We start from the raw sequence: 15,719 nt of genomic DNA on the forward strand, positions 1-15,719 counted from the left end.
ACAAATAAAAATAAACTGTAAGGTTTTTTATTTGATATTTTAAAGAAAGACTTGAAATAACAACAAATATTAGAGGGTAGTAATATGTCAAATAAAATTGTAAAAGGTATTAAAAGTCTAGAAGAGAGGGTATGACAAGTACACAAGGAGAATACGTTTAGCTTAACCCGCTAAATATCAAGACAAGTTTAACCAAATATAAAAGGAAGTAGGTGAGTCGCCGGATGATGAGGCGTAATGTTTTTCAACGTGTGTCCAATTCACCATCACAAATTCTCAATTACAATGGGATGAAATGCAAAAAGACATGACAAACAGACACGAAACATGCGACGACCATCTATGTCAACGACATTCGTAAAAGTGTTGTCGCTAAAGGTTCAACATGTCAGACAAAAATTGTTGCATTGTTATCCAAGCACGTACTATAAAGAATCAAAATATCCATACAAAATTTATAAAATATATCCCGGCTATATTATTTCTATCCTTTCCTGCAACTAGAAAATTCTCCAACATATTGTATGCTATCTATCGAAGAGCGGGTAATTAATTGTATTCCAACATTTTGGAGGAAATGGCTTGTACAAGCTCTTGAATGAAATCAGGGTTCGTTCTTAAAGAGTTTGCCACCTTTTCAACCAAGACTTGATCAAGTTTAGAGTTGACATTTTCTTCTTCGTTCCCCATTCTTTTCTGGTGATTGTGTTCACCTTCATAAGTGACAACTAGTAAATTCACATCATCCACACTTCTTTGTACCTGAAATTGAATCACAAATGCTACATTTTATATTATTCTTCAGAGTCAAAGACAGACATATATGTTTCATTTTGAATTGAACAAGTTATAACAAACTATCTTAATAAGTTACTCCACTCCTACTAAGTATTTGCAACTACTATTTTGGAAAACTTAAAAATAAATAAATAAAACAATTGATTGAAATAGCGGTCAAAATGGCATGCACTTGGTCACAAAAGACCAGTTGAACTGATGCGCCTGTTTTTGTAACAACTAATTAATATGGTCTCAAATTTTGACAAGGGTTATGCTTTTCATACCCCTCTAGGAGAAACGACAACAGATAAAACGTTTTAGTTTATATTCAAAAACTGTGTATGATTTCTTAAAGGAGTGTATGAAACACAATCACGAAATATATAGTTGGTTGGGTGGAATTTTATTTTTAGTTTTACTAGTTTACTATTTTCTGACCAGATTTTCATTTGAATTGATTTATTTTGTTTTCTCATTTTTTTTGCTGGATATTTAAGTTTTAATTTATTTTTTCACTTTATCCTAATGTTGTTCTAAATGCAGTTAACTTAATTTGTAAGCCTTTTCTTTTGCGTTTTGCCAGTTTTGAGAACAAAAATAAACAGTCACAAATTCTGAGAACAAATAAAAATAACTTTTGTGTATTGTCGTTGCTAATGACTTGCCAATGACAAGTCGTTGCTATTGGTGATCTTTAACGACGGACATTTGGCTCGTCATATCAGATCAAATTTCTTGCAGTGAATGTGGTCGCTGTTTTGTGACAGTTTATTACTAGTCGCTAAATTCGCAACCATTTTGTTTGGTGTTAAATTTTGGTTGCAAATAACTAGTTGTGTTAGCACATCAGCTAGTAGAAACTTGACACAGCAATAACTTTGTTGCTGATTTAGCGAGGATTTTAACATTTTTATCAAAAACAGGATTTAACCATATCCCAGGGATAAATCTCCACTTTATATACGGCCGTTCTTAAATATTAGTTAGCATCGGTTGCATCAGCTAAGACATGACCCGCCCCTAAAATCGTTTATCAATGTTTTTTAGTTGATTTATGAGTTAATAGCTAGCTAGATGACCTTCTTTTTAGCTGGGCAAGAAGGAAAAGAACACTTGTAGTACGCTCTAGGAGATGGGTTGTCTTTGGTCACCTTCTGGCCATACTTTCTCCACTTGTATCCATCTTTGACTACCTACAAAATATGTACATTAAACTTCAGTCACTACTTATACAAACAAAGCTCGGTGGTCACTCGTGAATATTGAATAACTATTGGTGATTGGTGTGGTGTAAACGAGTCAAGCTATTATAAACAAGCTGAGCTTGAAGGAGCTCAATCTTCCTTTTTCGAGCTTGAGTCAGCTTACAAGCTTAAACAGATTATTTTTATACCTTTTACTTCATATATTAAGTGTGTGTATGTATATATATATATACTAGTTTTTATCCCCCGTATTACGGGGGTTGTTTATATTATTTGTTTTTTTATTTTTTTATTGTATGAAAATTGTTTTACAAATAAATAAGATGTTATAACCCGGTTTAAAAGCTATATGAGTTTGATGAGACCCAAGACCCGTTTATTTTCTTATTATAAAATTGGTTTTTTAATTATAAATAATATTTATTTTTTTTAAATAAATCATATATTAATTTTTAGTATATCCCTACTTTATAGGATTTTTATATCAAATATTTGGCGAGATTAGTTTTTAATGTAATGAGATGTTATATCACGTTCAAGAAATATATGGGTTTGATGAGACCCATATCCGTGAATTCGGGTCAAATGCATGAGAAGCCTTTATTTAAAAATTAAGCAAATCTGGTGACTCAAAAAAAGGGGAAACGACCACATCGCGACACATAGAATTTTTATGTTTTTATTTATATATATATTATAGACAGATATATATATATATTTCTATATGATTCTTATTATATATATAAAATTATAATAAAAAACTAATTAATATATATTATGTTATATATAAAAGTTATGCTTAAAATATATTAAAGGTAACTATAAATGTATATTGATAAATTCTGATCAAAACGATTTCCTGAAGTTTTATATAATTTACTATAAAACGATTACAATAAAGTGGCAGGCAAACGGGCAACAAGCTGCGCCGCAACCCCCTTTTGAACAGCAAAGTCAATCCTGCTAAAAACGAAGCTTTGGGACCTAGAAGCTGAAGAGGTTCTGTGTACGACGCGCTGAACCCTACTCAAAAATTTCACAGCCTCTGGAGCCAGAAAACCAAATGTATCAAAGGCAAATGGTAGAAAGACATGTTGATTATCTAAACAAGCTTTCTCGTGTTTAACAACTTTGCCCGATTCAGCCTTCAACGCAGCCTGACCCACAACAAACCCACGGTCCCTGAGCCCAACAAGAGGAGACACTCCTGTAAGATCCACACAGGCGTGTTTCCCCCCTGCCCACCCGAACACAAGAATATCAGCTGGTCGTAAAGTAGACCTCCCTTCAATAGGATCCGTGAGAAAGTTAACAGGGGCCTCTTTTTTAGCAGAAATCCCTGCCCGTTTAAGAACATCACACAGAACATCCCTAACCAGATCATGTCTGTATTTAAAGCCAGGCAATTCTTTGCAATGCACCGCATGGTCACCAAAAGAATCCAAACAGACCTTGCGACAAATTGGGCAAGGTTCATCCGTCGGGAACATAGGGATCATTAACCGGTACTTAAGGATAGCCCGATACTCCAAACCCGACATACGTTGGCCTAATCCTTCAATGGGGATAGCCGTTAGAAAATCCTGAGCCCGAGGAGCCCGAATGCATTCAAACACCGCCTTTTGGCGAGGGGATAGATCAAACTTCACTTCTAAACTCTTGACGATTCCACTAAATAAGGCACTCGCCACAACATGTTGGGCTTTAGGGGGGGCGGTGTTCTTATTAGAGAACCCGCTAAGATCAAAATCTGGAAGTGAAGTACGTAAACGATCCATCGCACACCCATAATCAGAGTCCAACCCATAAATATCACAACCCCGAAGAATATGGTCTTGCAAACACCACGACTGTGCTCTCGAAGCCACAAAAGCATATGTAGATACATCCTCGGCCGAACAGAGACCCAACCCCCCATAACGGATCGGAAGTGACGCCAACCTCCATTGGAGATCCCCAAAGAACGGACCTCCACAAACCACGATGTCCTCAATCGCCCTTCGAAGACCATTGTCAAATATAGAAACAGCTTCCCCCACATACATAGGTTGGCATGTTCTCAAACCGAACAAAAGCTTGGCGACTCCCATACATGAGCGAAGCAAAAGAAGCTCGCATTGAGGATCCCGAAGTCTTGGGAGACAGCTCATCAGTTCCACAGCGCTAGATGCCCTTTTCATAGCCAAACTGCTGATAAACCCCGCATCCTGGCTTACAGCACCACCAAGGAGTTTCACGCCAAGCACCGGCCTTCCAATCCCGCAAGGGAACAACCCCTCCTGTGCCTTCACCCCATTGCATGTTGGCCAAAATAATTCTGTTTTCTTAACGTTTAATTCAAGACCCAAACGAGGCCCCTCAGACCTGATAATATCTAATGCTTTGGCTACCTCTCTAGTATCCCCGATAATCGTGCCATCATCCAAGTACCAAGCATGAAAGAGAAGCTTGCATCGATCTCTGATTTGGTGAACAAGTGGGTGCAAAGCTAAGGCAAAAAGGAGAGGCCCAAGAGGGTCCCCCTGTTGAACCCCAGTGGTGGATTTAATGAAAGTATCACCCACATATAACCTAGCCGACTGCCCATATAAAAAATCCACCCAAAGAGAAATGGAAGGACATCGACTCCGAACCTCATGTAGAAGGGTCGTCCTATCTACTAAGTTGAAGGCATTGGAGAAATCAACAGTAAGCATAGCCAATGACCCATCCGAATGAAACTGATTTAGAAACCTGTTCGCGCTATGAAGCACGGCCTCTGCCCCACTGGGGACTCCCACCCCAAATTGAAAGTCACCGAGGTATTTAACCATCTCCTTCCCGACACCCCTCATAGCCACCTTAGAGACCAACCGCCTCCAAATGGCCCCAACGGCAATAGGTCTAATCCCATTGTCCGGTTTAAGCAACGGCGTAAGTGGGGCAGACGCAACAAACTCTGCCAACACCTTAGGACACCTTCCCCCCAAAAATAAATTAACCACCGCAGAGATAGCCTTGAGCAAACCATCCGCAATCGGAGACCCCTCTCCGCACAACGCATCTAAAATGTGTTGGGCTCGCAAACCGTCCCGCCCACACGAAGTCCCTTTAGGGAAAGACTTAATGCACCCAAGCACACTATCAACGTCCACGACAAGGGGAGACTCAGAAAGCAAGGAAGCAGGCATAATCGGAGGTGCCATGATGGGATGCTTAGACAACAAAGCGTTCAAAGTATCCTTACCGAAAGGTGCAACCCCTGAAGAGCATAATACCTTGACCGCAGCAGTGAAATGCCCGTCCGCAACTTTTCGCAAACATTGTTTAACATTGGCGCCCAACCCGGCGTTGTCAGACTCGGGTACAAACGCATCACCACCTGGGGCATCTCCTAGGCGTTGGTTAAAAAGCGATATAAGGAGCTTAAAGAAACCGTCACGGTCACCCCAAGCGGATAGCGACCGTTGAATAATTCGGCATTGCTCAGACTTTCTATTGCCAGACCTGCGTTGCTGACGATTAGAAGGTCTGAAAACTCGTAAGGTGCAACGTGGTAACAACAACAGTTTCACCCACGCCTCAACAGACTCTGGCATAGTCGCCACCTTACCCAGAGCACCCACTAAGGCTTGGGAAAAAGCCATACGACAACTATGAGGAATGTTTTTAACAGTCGTAATAGGAAGAGTGAAGACACGCTCAAGGAGAGCTACATCCACCTCCACCCTTCCCACCGCGACAACTTCCCTCCCAACATGTGGCTTCGCAATCCCCACTATATATTCCTCCACATCTCCCGTGACACACTTGTACCAGACCGACCCGTCATCATGATGGCACCCCCGACGGAGAGCATGTGACTCCATACACGCTCCACACATCCACCTACGTGAGACCTTTAAAGCCTCACCAACCGAAATAAACAAATCCAAATTTGTCGAGATCGCCTCCCGTAAGGTCTCTTTCTTGTCATCCGATGACAAATGAAGCCGTTTAATATGTGCGGCCAATCGAACCCCCTTGGACCCCGGTAATCCATCCGGGCAACAGTGGAAGCCTCTAAACGGACACGGCCAAACAACCTCCTCAATAGCCCCGGTCATACCACCCCCGACCCACAAAACACCCCGGTAGCCAAGTACCACACCAAGAAAAATAATAATAAAACAAAACTCGAGTTGAGTTTGAGGAATGAACACCCGAACCAAAGAGGAAGGAGGAGAGCAACCACCCGTTGCCCTCCCCTCCTCAAAACACCAAAAACAAAGATTATTTCATTGAGGCGTTTTGTCAAACACCTGGCGGGCAAACTATTTTCTTCAAAATTTTAGTTGATGATGATTCCTTTTTAAATGTACAAAGTGAAAATGGGATTTGGGTTATTACGGATGAATGGGGGATTTGATTTAAAAGAGATCTTAAATCAATAACAAAAGATCGAGGTAGGCGGTGTAGAGATTTGGTAGTGTTGATGGATCAATGTATGGTAGGTAATCAGATGTTGGGGTGCTTCTTGGTGGATGTGTAATTTGAATATTACAGGTTTTGAGATAAGATGCGACTAAAGAATAAAACAACAAATGGAGCAGAAGCAACTGCTCTGTTGAGGTTGGGATGTTGGGGGCAGAGCAGAGCCTATGTTATGAGTGATAAGATCTCATGAATCATCTTGATATATTTGATCCTGATAAAATCAATCTAACCGGTCTCGCCCGAATTAATATTACAAATCCCTGATATATTAATATACAGTAAACAAGCCTAGCTAGCCTAATCAAACTCGGGCTTTGATCGGCTAAACTTGTTTACACTCCTAAAACCAATAATCTGTTGATTTTAGAAAAAATGCATATATGGATATTGTAGATGTTAGATAAAATATTCGTCAATAAAATTTACCAAGGAATCACCATACCGAAAAGACTACGAGAAAATCTCATCATGTATCTAATTTTCATAATTAAGGATGTACGTGTCAACGACACATAGTCCGTCAAAAATTACCAATCAAAAATACGAATGAACGACTCATGTTGATATGATCATCACAGCGATTCAACGAATATTATAAAAGATTATTTCTCTTGATCTCTCTCTATTAAATTACTTTTTGGCTATATATCTTTTAGTAATTTTTTTTTGTTTGGACTGTTGTCGGAGATGGCGTTTTCGTAGCGAAAACGCCTAGATTTCAAGCCAAAACTAAGAAAAAAAAGTATTTGTTCTTAAAAGGCAAAAAGTACCATGGTGTTGTGATCAGATGAATCCCCCCATCTACAAATTCTTGTGATACGCTCCGCGCTCTCCGTGGTGTTGCATTCATAATCACACTCTTTCGACTTTCTTTTGTTTGGATTAGACCTCAAGAACTGATCAGGGTCTTGGATTGGCTTGTTAACATGATTTTCGAGGAAGTTGCCATCCCAAACAAGTGCTAGCATCTCCCTTAGTTTATTGTTCTCTAACCTCATCTTGTTTAGGTCCGCAACCGTGTCATCAGACTCATCGCCAACATTAATCTGATATTGATATACATTATATACAAAATAACAACTTTCAGCATTAGTAGGTTGTGTCCCTGATTATAGGGTCTTATAAATAATATCAGCATTAGTAGGTTGTGCATTGATCAACCCTTTATGAAATGGTGTAAATGTGGATTTAGAGTGGAATATTAGTTGTTTATAAGTAAGAAAACAACTTTTGGAATTTGCCACTGTTGGTGTAATTGGTGCTCCATCCTTTGAAGACCGAGGGTTCAAATCAGTTGGCAGAAGGCGGATATAGGAATAAAAAAAACATATTTCTGAATTTTCTGAATTCGCTACAATAACTGCTTATAATTCACTAAGCATAAATGGATTTGAATCAAATTATAATACACTTACTGTGGGGGCATCATGATCAGTGGGTGCGGCGTTAAGATCAATGTCAAGAGAAGTCTTCACCATTCTTATTAATTAATTAACCCAAACAAGTGTAGCTTTTATATATATATATATATATATATGTGTGTTAGTCAAGTTAATTAGTGAAGAAGCCAAGAAGGATATAATCAAGTTTAAATGGGTACGTAACCTAACAAGTCAAGTCAAGTCAAGTCAAGTCAAAGTCTTCTCTCAATTCCTTTAGTCTTTTTCCATGGGGATACGGAGAGTAACTTCCGGGAAAGATGAAAGAACATATGCAACAAAATTAATTTTCTTAACCGATTTAAAAAAACCAATAAAGTCATAAATAATTTGTAAGTTATATGTGTGTCTTAGTTAAGGGTACAAACTACAAAGTGTACGTTTTTAGCAAGCAAAGTATAGGAAGACGGATACGATGCATGTAATTTGACGAGGAGTATATACCTTCGTACATTTACATGTAATTATTAGGTGGCACCGTCTATAATTATGCAACATATATAATAACGTCCACTTATGCGTTAATTATGCCCGTTGTAGATATATAATGATGAACAATAAATCAACCTCAAAAAACGAGTTTTTATAAAAAAAATATATGAAACAAACGGCCGAGCACGGATTCGGGCGTTGGTTTCTTGTTTGTGTTTATACAAATAAAAATCGTCCCATTCGCAGTTAGTTTTCTAGTTCAACCGGTCCAACTTATAACCGATTGTCCCGGGTATAATAAAGACGAATCAACAGTAATCAAAGGTTATATAATTAACGGTCATGGTTCCACTTTGAGCACAATGATATTAGGCCACGCATAATTGTTAATGCCTCTTAAGGGACATTTTTTTGTCACAAACTCATTATCATCATCATCATCATCATCATCATCATCATCACCACCATTTTTAGTAAAAAAGACACGTGTAATGAATATTCTTTTACTTATTACCGTTTTAAAACACATATGAGATTTATTGTAAAATGTCCATGCCCTTATAATATATGCCTCATGTCTAGGAATGGTGTAAACCCTTTATCCGGTTCTATAATATTGCCCCATCAATGAGAAATATGAGAATCTTTATATGAATATATATCCGGGCTACAAAACTTATGGACCGCTACACATTTATTTTTGTGATGTGTTATATGTAATTTCATAGTAATGGAGCATACAAAAATTTGTTAGATCTTAAAAGTGGTTTTTGTGACCGAGATAAAACTTGGTTATTGTTGTTTAGCATACATATATTTTCATTAATAGATAAGGTTTCTCTCTATATTGTTAAAAAAAATTAACGACGTTAAGTTTTTTCTAAATTTTAAACTGATGTTTTAGGTCGTTTTATCGGAATGAGAATACAAATCAATTAAAGTAAAACTTAACTCGAAATGGCGCTTTAAACAACTTGATTTTTGTTAATTAAAAGTTTAAACACCGGAATTGAAGCATCCTTTAGTCGTTTGGACTACTTTTTGGAGGTAAGTTTTACATCAATCGACTCGTATCATCATTCCGATCAGAAGCCCTAAAATATCTGTTTAAAATTTGAAAAAAACTTAACGATGTTAAGTTATTTTTAACGGAGGTCCAATGAAAACAAATAGTGTGAAAGTTGGGACCAGTGACAGCTATTTTCAAAGTTAAGATTATTATCGGTCAACTGTATTAAATTGAGATTATTAAAATCCAATTTGCCTAAATTTAATTGTATGTGTATAGCCGCAACAGGCAGGCCGGTCCAACTTACTAGTTACATTCAAATGTTACATAAAAGTATTCAAAAGTTCATTCCCTAACCCCAAGGAAGGCGCAAGTATTTTCTACTTACTCTTTTAGGAAAAGATTTCTATTTCTATCGACTCACTACATTAATGTCTACATGGACAATCTTCGTAAGTTTCCTACTCACATGTGTCGATGTACCTGTAATCAATTGCTTGTGCAGGACAACGTCAACATTGTACACGTACGCGTTGTTGAAGAAACGTGGATCTACTCGCTGGTAGCAGATCTACTTTCCTCGGGTTTTGATTGTACTATTTCACCGATGGTTCTTCTGGATCCGTGTTCTTCCACCTACAAAATGAACAACGCCGTTAACTTACCCCTCAGAAAGGGATAGAGGGGTCCTCTTTGGGGTAACCCTCCGGCGTGAGAATAAGTATATGGTGGAGAAGATAATAATGTGTGAGTAAGGGAATCTCAAGAGTATTGCTTAATAGCTGAATACTGTATGATTGTGTGACTGTGTGTTTGTATGTAACTGACTGTGAGTGAATGTAATTCAATATGATTGAATGTGATATCACTGCCTGTAACTGTCAATGATTGAGTATGAATGTCCCCATCAAAGTGGAGTTGATGCTGTATTTATAGTGCTAGGGTTTCCACTGGTTGGGCTCAACCTCGTTGGCCTCCTCCAATCGCACTGCGCCACGTGTCCTCTAGGACACCTGGCGCTTTCTCGTTGGTTGTAATCACGTGGTAGCACATGTGTCATGCTGAGTTGTCGACGTTTCATTTGGCAGCTGTCAACATCAGCATATTCTTACTCCTTAAAAAGATGCCTTCTGGAAGGTTGTCTGACGTGCACAATCAAGGTTGCCCTAATCCTGATTTGGATAAGGACGAGGTCGATTATGTGCATGTGTGATATGCGCCAATCCTGAGGATGCGCGAAGTCTTCTCTTTATTCTCACGCGCAGATATTTCATGCGCAGATGTGATATGCAAGAGCATGTGATATGCGCCGCGCGCTGATGCGCCGCGCGCATATGTGATGCTCGAGCATATGTGTGCCTGGGCAGATGTGGTATGCACGAGCATGTGATATGCGCCGCGCGCTGATGCGCCGCGCGCATATGTGATGCGCGAGCATATGTGTGCCTGGGCATATGATGCCTGAGCATGTTTTGTATGCGCCATGCGCATAGGTTTTGGCTTTGTGCCTTCATAATGTCTTTATCTTGTGGGTTGACCCGCCTTGCTCGGTGTTGAGGCGGGTACATACCTCTTCAAGCCCCCCCAGTCTAATGTGTATCTTATCTCGCGCTAGCGCGGTAAGATAGATATTAGACTTACTGATTTGGTCTTTTTAATGTGGTATTGTCGTTTTCTTGGTTGTTTCCATCGTTGCGCGAAGTTCTATCCATTTGGTTGAAACGAAGGGTCCAAACACGTGGTTAGTTGGTGGTGACGTGCGCCGTAAACGTGTCAGACGTTTCGTGTGCTCGAGGTGCTACAGTTGCCTTTCATGTCCCCTCACACAGCTGTCTTGAACACGTGTCGCGCTCGCATTGGTTAGCACCTGCGAGTGGGCGCGCGTCTCTGCTCCGTGGCAGGTCGGTTACATTTTTATGTCCCCTCAACAGTGTTAGGGACACTTGCCGCGCCCTCGTTGGCTTGCACCTGCGAGTGGGGGCGCGTGAAATCCGATCAGTTGCCACATTTCTCTCTCCTGGGCCTATAAAAGCAGGCCCTTAGGAAATTTTTTATCTTCATCTTCATTGTTGCTAATTTTCGAGTTTCTGCCTTTCATATTCTGATTTGAGTGTATTCATCGTTTCGAATCCTCGATTATCTGCTGTTGCAGTTGTATGTCTGATAGTTCAGACTCGTCTAGCCCCTCAATCACCTCTATTGCCTCTCGAAGACGCCGTGTGAAATCTGTGGTGATGTCGACATTGAAGCAAAAGGGGAAGGGGAAGAGGGTTGTTGAGACCACATCGGAGGAAGTAGGGAGGACCAAGGCCACAAAAAGGTGGAATGAAATCCCCTGCAAATTGAGGCAGGCCGATCTCGACAGCCTCATCGCCTCTCAGGGCTTTCCCACCCTGTTTGGCTGCATGTTGCCTGGGGCCGGGCAAACGGCGGCGGACCCGCCTGCCGGCTATATTTCACTGTACACCCATTTTTTCACCCACTGCAACCTTCGTCTTCCGATGACAAGGTTTGTAGGCGCGGTGTTACGTTTTTTCGGGATTCATATATCCCAAGTCAATCCGTTTGGACTTGTGCGCATGACTCATTTCGAGTTCATGTGCAAATCACAGCGCGAGGAGCCCACCCTTCGGCGCTTTCAATTTTTTTACAAGCCCAAGATCCAAGATTCTTGGATCTCCTTTATTCCTCGCAGTCAGAAGGTTAAGTGCAGCACCGTATCATTCAAGAGCCTTCATGACTGGTCTGAGAGGTTCTTCTACATCAGGGCTGGTGTGATCCCCATCCGCATGACGATGCGCTCGATCGATTCTGCGCCTGCGGATGCGGATGTTATTAAGAACCCAACCGGCGCCTGGGTTAAGAAACTGACCGCCGAACCATCCCCCGCCAAGAAAATTCGCGAGGAGGCGCTGGTGGGGGTCGGCATGAGTAAGCTGTGGGCCGACAGCGCGCTTGAGCCCGTTATCCAAGTCGACGGGTTGTGTAAGTTTATTTCATTGCTTTATTTCTTTTTCTACGCGAACATAATTCTTTTGCTGATATCACTTGACTTGTTTTTGCGCAGTCACCAAGGATTATATCCACGCCGCTTATGATGATCAAGTGGAAGGTGGCTCCGTCGCGCTTGGCGCTGGGGAGGTTGGTTTCCCAGATCGCTTCGATGACATGTTCATCTCAGTGGATCTGGAATTTGACTTTGATAGCGATGCGCCTGGTAAGCCTTCGCACTTATGCTTATTCCTTTAGAATACCAAAGTTTATTAACAGTTCTGTTGCTTGTATTTGCAGATGCGCTCGAAAACTATGAGCTGGAGCTCGCGGAGGAGGAGGAGGAGGAAGAGGAGGCGCCCCTACTAAAACGCAAAGCTAAGGGGAAATCTGGCGCAGGGGCCAGTAAGAAACAGAAGAAAGATGACACCCCTGTCGCTCATCCCCATGCTCAAACGAAGGGACCTAAGGAAACCCAGGTGTTTACCACCAAGGTTTCTTTAGCTTCCCTGCCTGTGAGAGTGGGCAGACCTCCTGTCCACTTGAGGTATGGTGGCGTCACCTCCTCCGTTCGCGCGGCTGAAGAGAGAGGCAGTGCCGCGCCTGCAACAGGTATACTTTGCTTATCTTCATCTGATTGAATTGTTATTAAACCTTTGCTCCTTTGAATGTTTGCAGGACCGGCGACGGTCGCAGATCAGCCGCAGGCGCCACAAGGTGCTGAGGCTGCGCCGGGGGCTGCTTCGAAGTCCCCTGTTCTACCCTCTGAAAAGGGTAGAATGAACTTTATGGCGATGTTCGCCGCGCGAACAGAATTGCGCCAAGGTATGTTTTGCACATTTGTCTTCTGAATTTTTTCTTTTGGATTCAGTCATAAACCATTTTTCCTTGTTGATTTGTTCATAGGAGTTGTAGCTGGCGCACAAGTTGCTGGTGACACTCCTGGCGCCGTTGCCGGCGCCGCTGGTTCTGCTCCTGCTCCTGCTAGTGCTGAGTCTCCCCTTATTGGGATTACCAAGGAGCAGGAAACCGTATTGCGCGCCGAACTGGCGGCGTCGAGACCTCCCTCGCCTCCTCCTACACGCAGCCCTCCCCGCGAGACTGGTTTAGAGCCCTCCAGGTCGCAGGAGAAAAGGCCTATTGAAGAAGATGAGGAGGATGAGGGGGCTCAAGCTGAAGACTCCTTGGGAGACCGCGCCAGCCCTGCGATGCCACAAGAGTTCGCAGCGCAGACTTCTGGTGGGGCTGGCGCTGACTTTTCTGCTTCATCCCCGCAGGTATGTTTTAATTTGTTGCTCCGCTGCGCGTACCTCCATATAAGTATGTTTTATGACTTAGAACATTTCTTGTGTTTTGCAGGAAGGTGATCACGTTTACCGCCCGAGATGGAATATTAATGAAGACAGTTCCTTCCAATCCATGGGCGTATGCGAGGACTTCTGGGCTCATGCCGTGCCTCCTACTGAAAGGAGGTATCATGAGGAGCGCACCCGCGCGGACTTGCTGAACGACCATATTTTCGCTGGGTCAGCTTTCTTTGCTGCCTCCCAGGAGCTTCGTCGTGATTATATTAAAGTACGCGATGCTCTTGTGGAAGCCCAGCGAGAGGCTAAGGTGGCCGCCTGGAACCTTTCTGATGCTCGCGCACGAGCTGAGAAACTCCAGGCGGAGCTCAGCGAAAACCGAGCAAGTGCCAACACCGCCTTTATCAAGCGCGGGCATGAGCTCCAAGCTGCGCGGGAGAAGCAGCAGGTGGCGGAGGCCGAAGTTGCCAAGTACGCGCGGAGAGTGCGTGTCTTGGAACAGCAGGCGGAGGCGCGTGACCAAGCTATCGTCCAGAGTATCACTGAGAAATCATCACTGGAGAGCGAGGTTGCGCGCCTGAAGAAAGAATTGGCGGCCGCGCAGGCCGATAGAGATGAGGCCTTGGCGACGGCAGCGTCCAGCCAGGAAGCACTAGATGCTGCGCAGGCGGAGAAAGAAAAAATTTTGGCGGCAGCAGCGTCTGATAAAGAGGAGCTAAAAAAGACCAAGGAAACTGTTGAGTTATTAAACTCCCAGGTTCCTGCCCTCGAGACGTCTGTTGCTGGCCTCGCGCAGGATCGCCAATGGCTGGTGTCACAGGGCATGACTCGTTGCGCTTTGGCGATGAAATATTCCGCCGAGTTTCAGGCCCTTGTGATGGACTGCAATGCTGCCGCGCGCTTGGTGGGTCGAGCTGAAGGGTTTACGGATGGGTATGAATATGGCATGTTGAAGAAGAACCCATCCGAGTACCCTTACAAGAGCGACGCGGCCTGCGCGGACATGGCCGCGGTGGGGGAGAAGTATATGAATACCCCCATCCCCATCCTTATGCAGGTACCTTGACCTTAATGAGTTTTACTTGATTAATTTTCCAAGTGTTTTGTACTCAATACTTTTCTAATGATTTGCAGATAGCTGCGCTTGCTGACCAGCCCGACCTCGGCGCGCTAAAGAAGTTGCTCGATGAATGCGAGAGGGCTGGTAGCGATGATGGTGGCGCGGGGGATGTTGCCCCTGCCAGCGGCTCTGGCGCTGCGAAAGTATCTGCTCCTGACACCGTCGTGATAGAAGACTCCAATGAGGAGGAAGAACTTGACTATGGTCAGTTCGGAGATGAGGAGCGGGCCACGCCAGATGCTGAGGGAGATGATTTGGGTGATGAAGCGGCTGACGTCGACGTGGAGACTTGAGAAGCCCTTCATCAAATTTTATAAATTTTTTTTTTTTATACTTGTAATTTGTAACTCATCATACTTGTAAATTTCAATGCTATGTAATGAAACTTGTTTTCTCTTTTTCTCATCTTGCGCATTTCCATTCATCTCTTCATGTTTGCTTGTATAGATATAAGATATGCTTGCACGTTAAAATAATAACAAGGTTGTAAGGAAATTATTCACTTAACCTTTGTTCTATTTTGTAAGTGGTTTCGCAGTATCTTGTTTATGCTGACATGCGCGATATCTTTTCTCAATTCCTTTTTTGCGCGTCGTTGTCGCGCGGTTTTTATATGGAAGTATGAGTTTTAGCCATTACATGTCAGCATGTGTTACTCAGATATCCACTATGATTCCGCGCGCGACCTCGACCTGAGACCTTAACAACTATGATATGGCATGTACTTTGCCTTAGTTGTGTTTAAGGATTTTTATGATCAGGCTGCGCGGGATGTAAGATGGATGTTTGTGAGTGTTTTGAGCTAAGGCTCTTTGTTTTGGGCTAAGGCCCTGACGTTTTTAGAGTTAAGACTCATTAACGTGTTTGAGCTAAGGCTCGTAGGTTTGGGCTAAGGCCCTGACGTTTTAGAGTTAAGACTCGTTAACGCGTTTGAGCTAAGGCTCGCGCATGTATGTTTTACTTCGTTTTACTTTGTTTTGAAGT

The 15,719-nt window shown here is 42.5% G+C and overlaps 1 protein-coding gene across 1 annotated transcript; it reads right to left on the reverse strand.

The window, feature by feature from the left end:
* Positions 1-549: 549 nt before the first annotated feature.
* On the reverse strand, positions 550-7,918 carry LOC143630808 (WRKY transcription factor 18-like). The gene is made up of 4 exons (XM_077099719.1): positions 7,856-7,918; positions 7,211-7,486; positions 1,860-1,973; positions 550-762 (listed from the first exon to the last, which is right to left on the reverse strand). Exons 1-4 carry the CDS (start codon positions 7,916-7,918, stop codon positions 550-552), a joined length of 666 nt encoding a protein of 221 aa, XP_076955834.1.
* Positions 7,919-15,719: the final 7,801 nt, after the last annotated feature.

The sequence above is a fragment of the Bidens hawaiensis genome, unplaced genomic scaffold (assembly GCF_021521415.1).
Source record: "Bidens hawaiensis isolate Kalapana, Puna unplaced genomic scaffold, B.hawaiensis_p1.1 tig00005823_1, whole genome shotgun sequence".
In the NCBI taxonomy this organism is placed as follows: Eukaryota; Viridiplantae; Streptophyta; class Magnoliopsida; order Asterales; family Asteraceae; genus Bidens; species Bidens hawaiensis.

What these genes read in the sequence shown, in the direction of transcription:
- LOC143630808 (XM_077099719.1), bottom strand. Translation starts at nt 7,918, where the DNA reads ATGGTGAAGACTTCTCTTGACATTGATCTTAACGCCGCACCCACTGAT. An exon ending in CTGATCATGATGCCCCCACA is followed by an intron (nt 7,487 to 7,855) that starts GTAAGTGTATTA and finishes TATCAATATCAG; the next exon opens with ATTAATGTTGGCGATGAGTC. An exon ending in CTTGCCCAGCTAAAAAGAAG is followed by an intron (nt 763 to 1,859) that starts GTCATCTAGCTA and finishes ATTCAATTTCAG; the next exon opens with GTACAAAGAAGTGTGGATGA.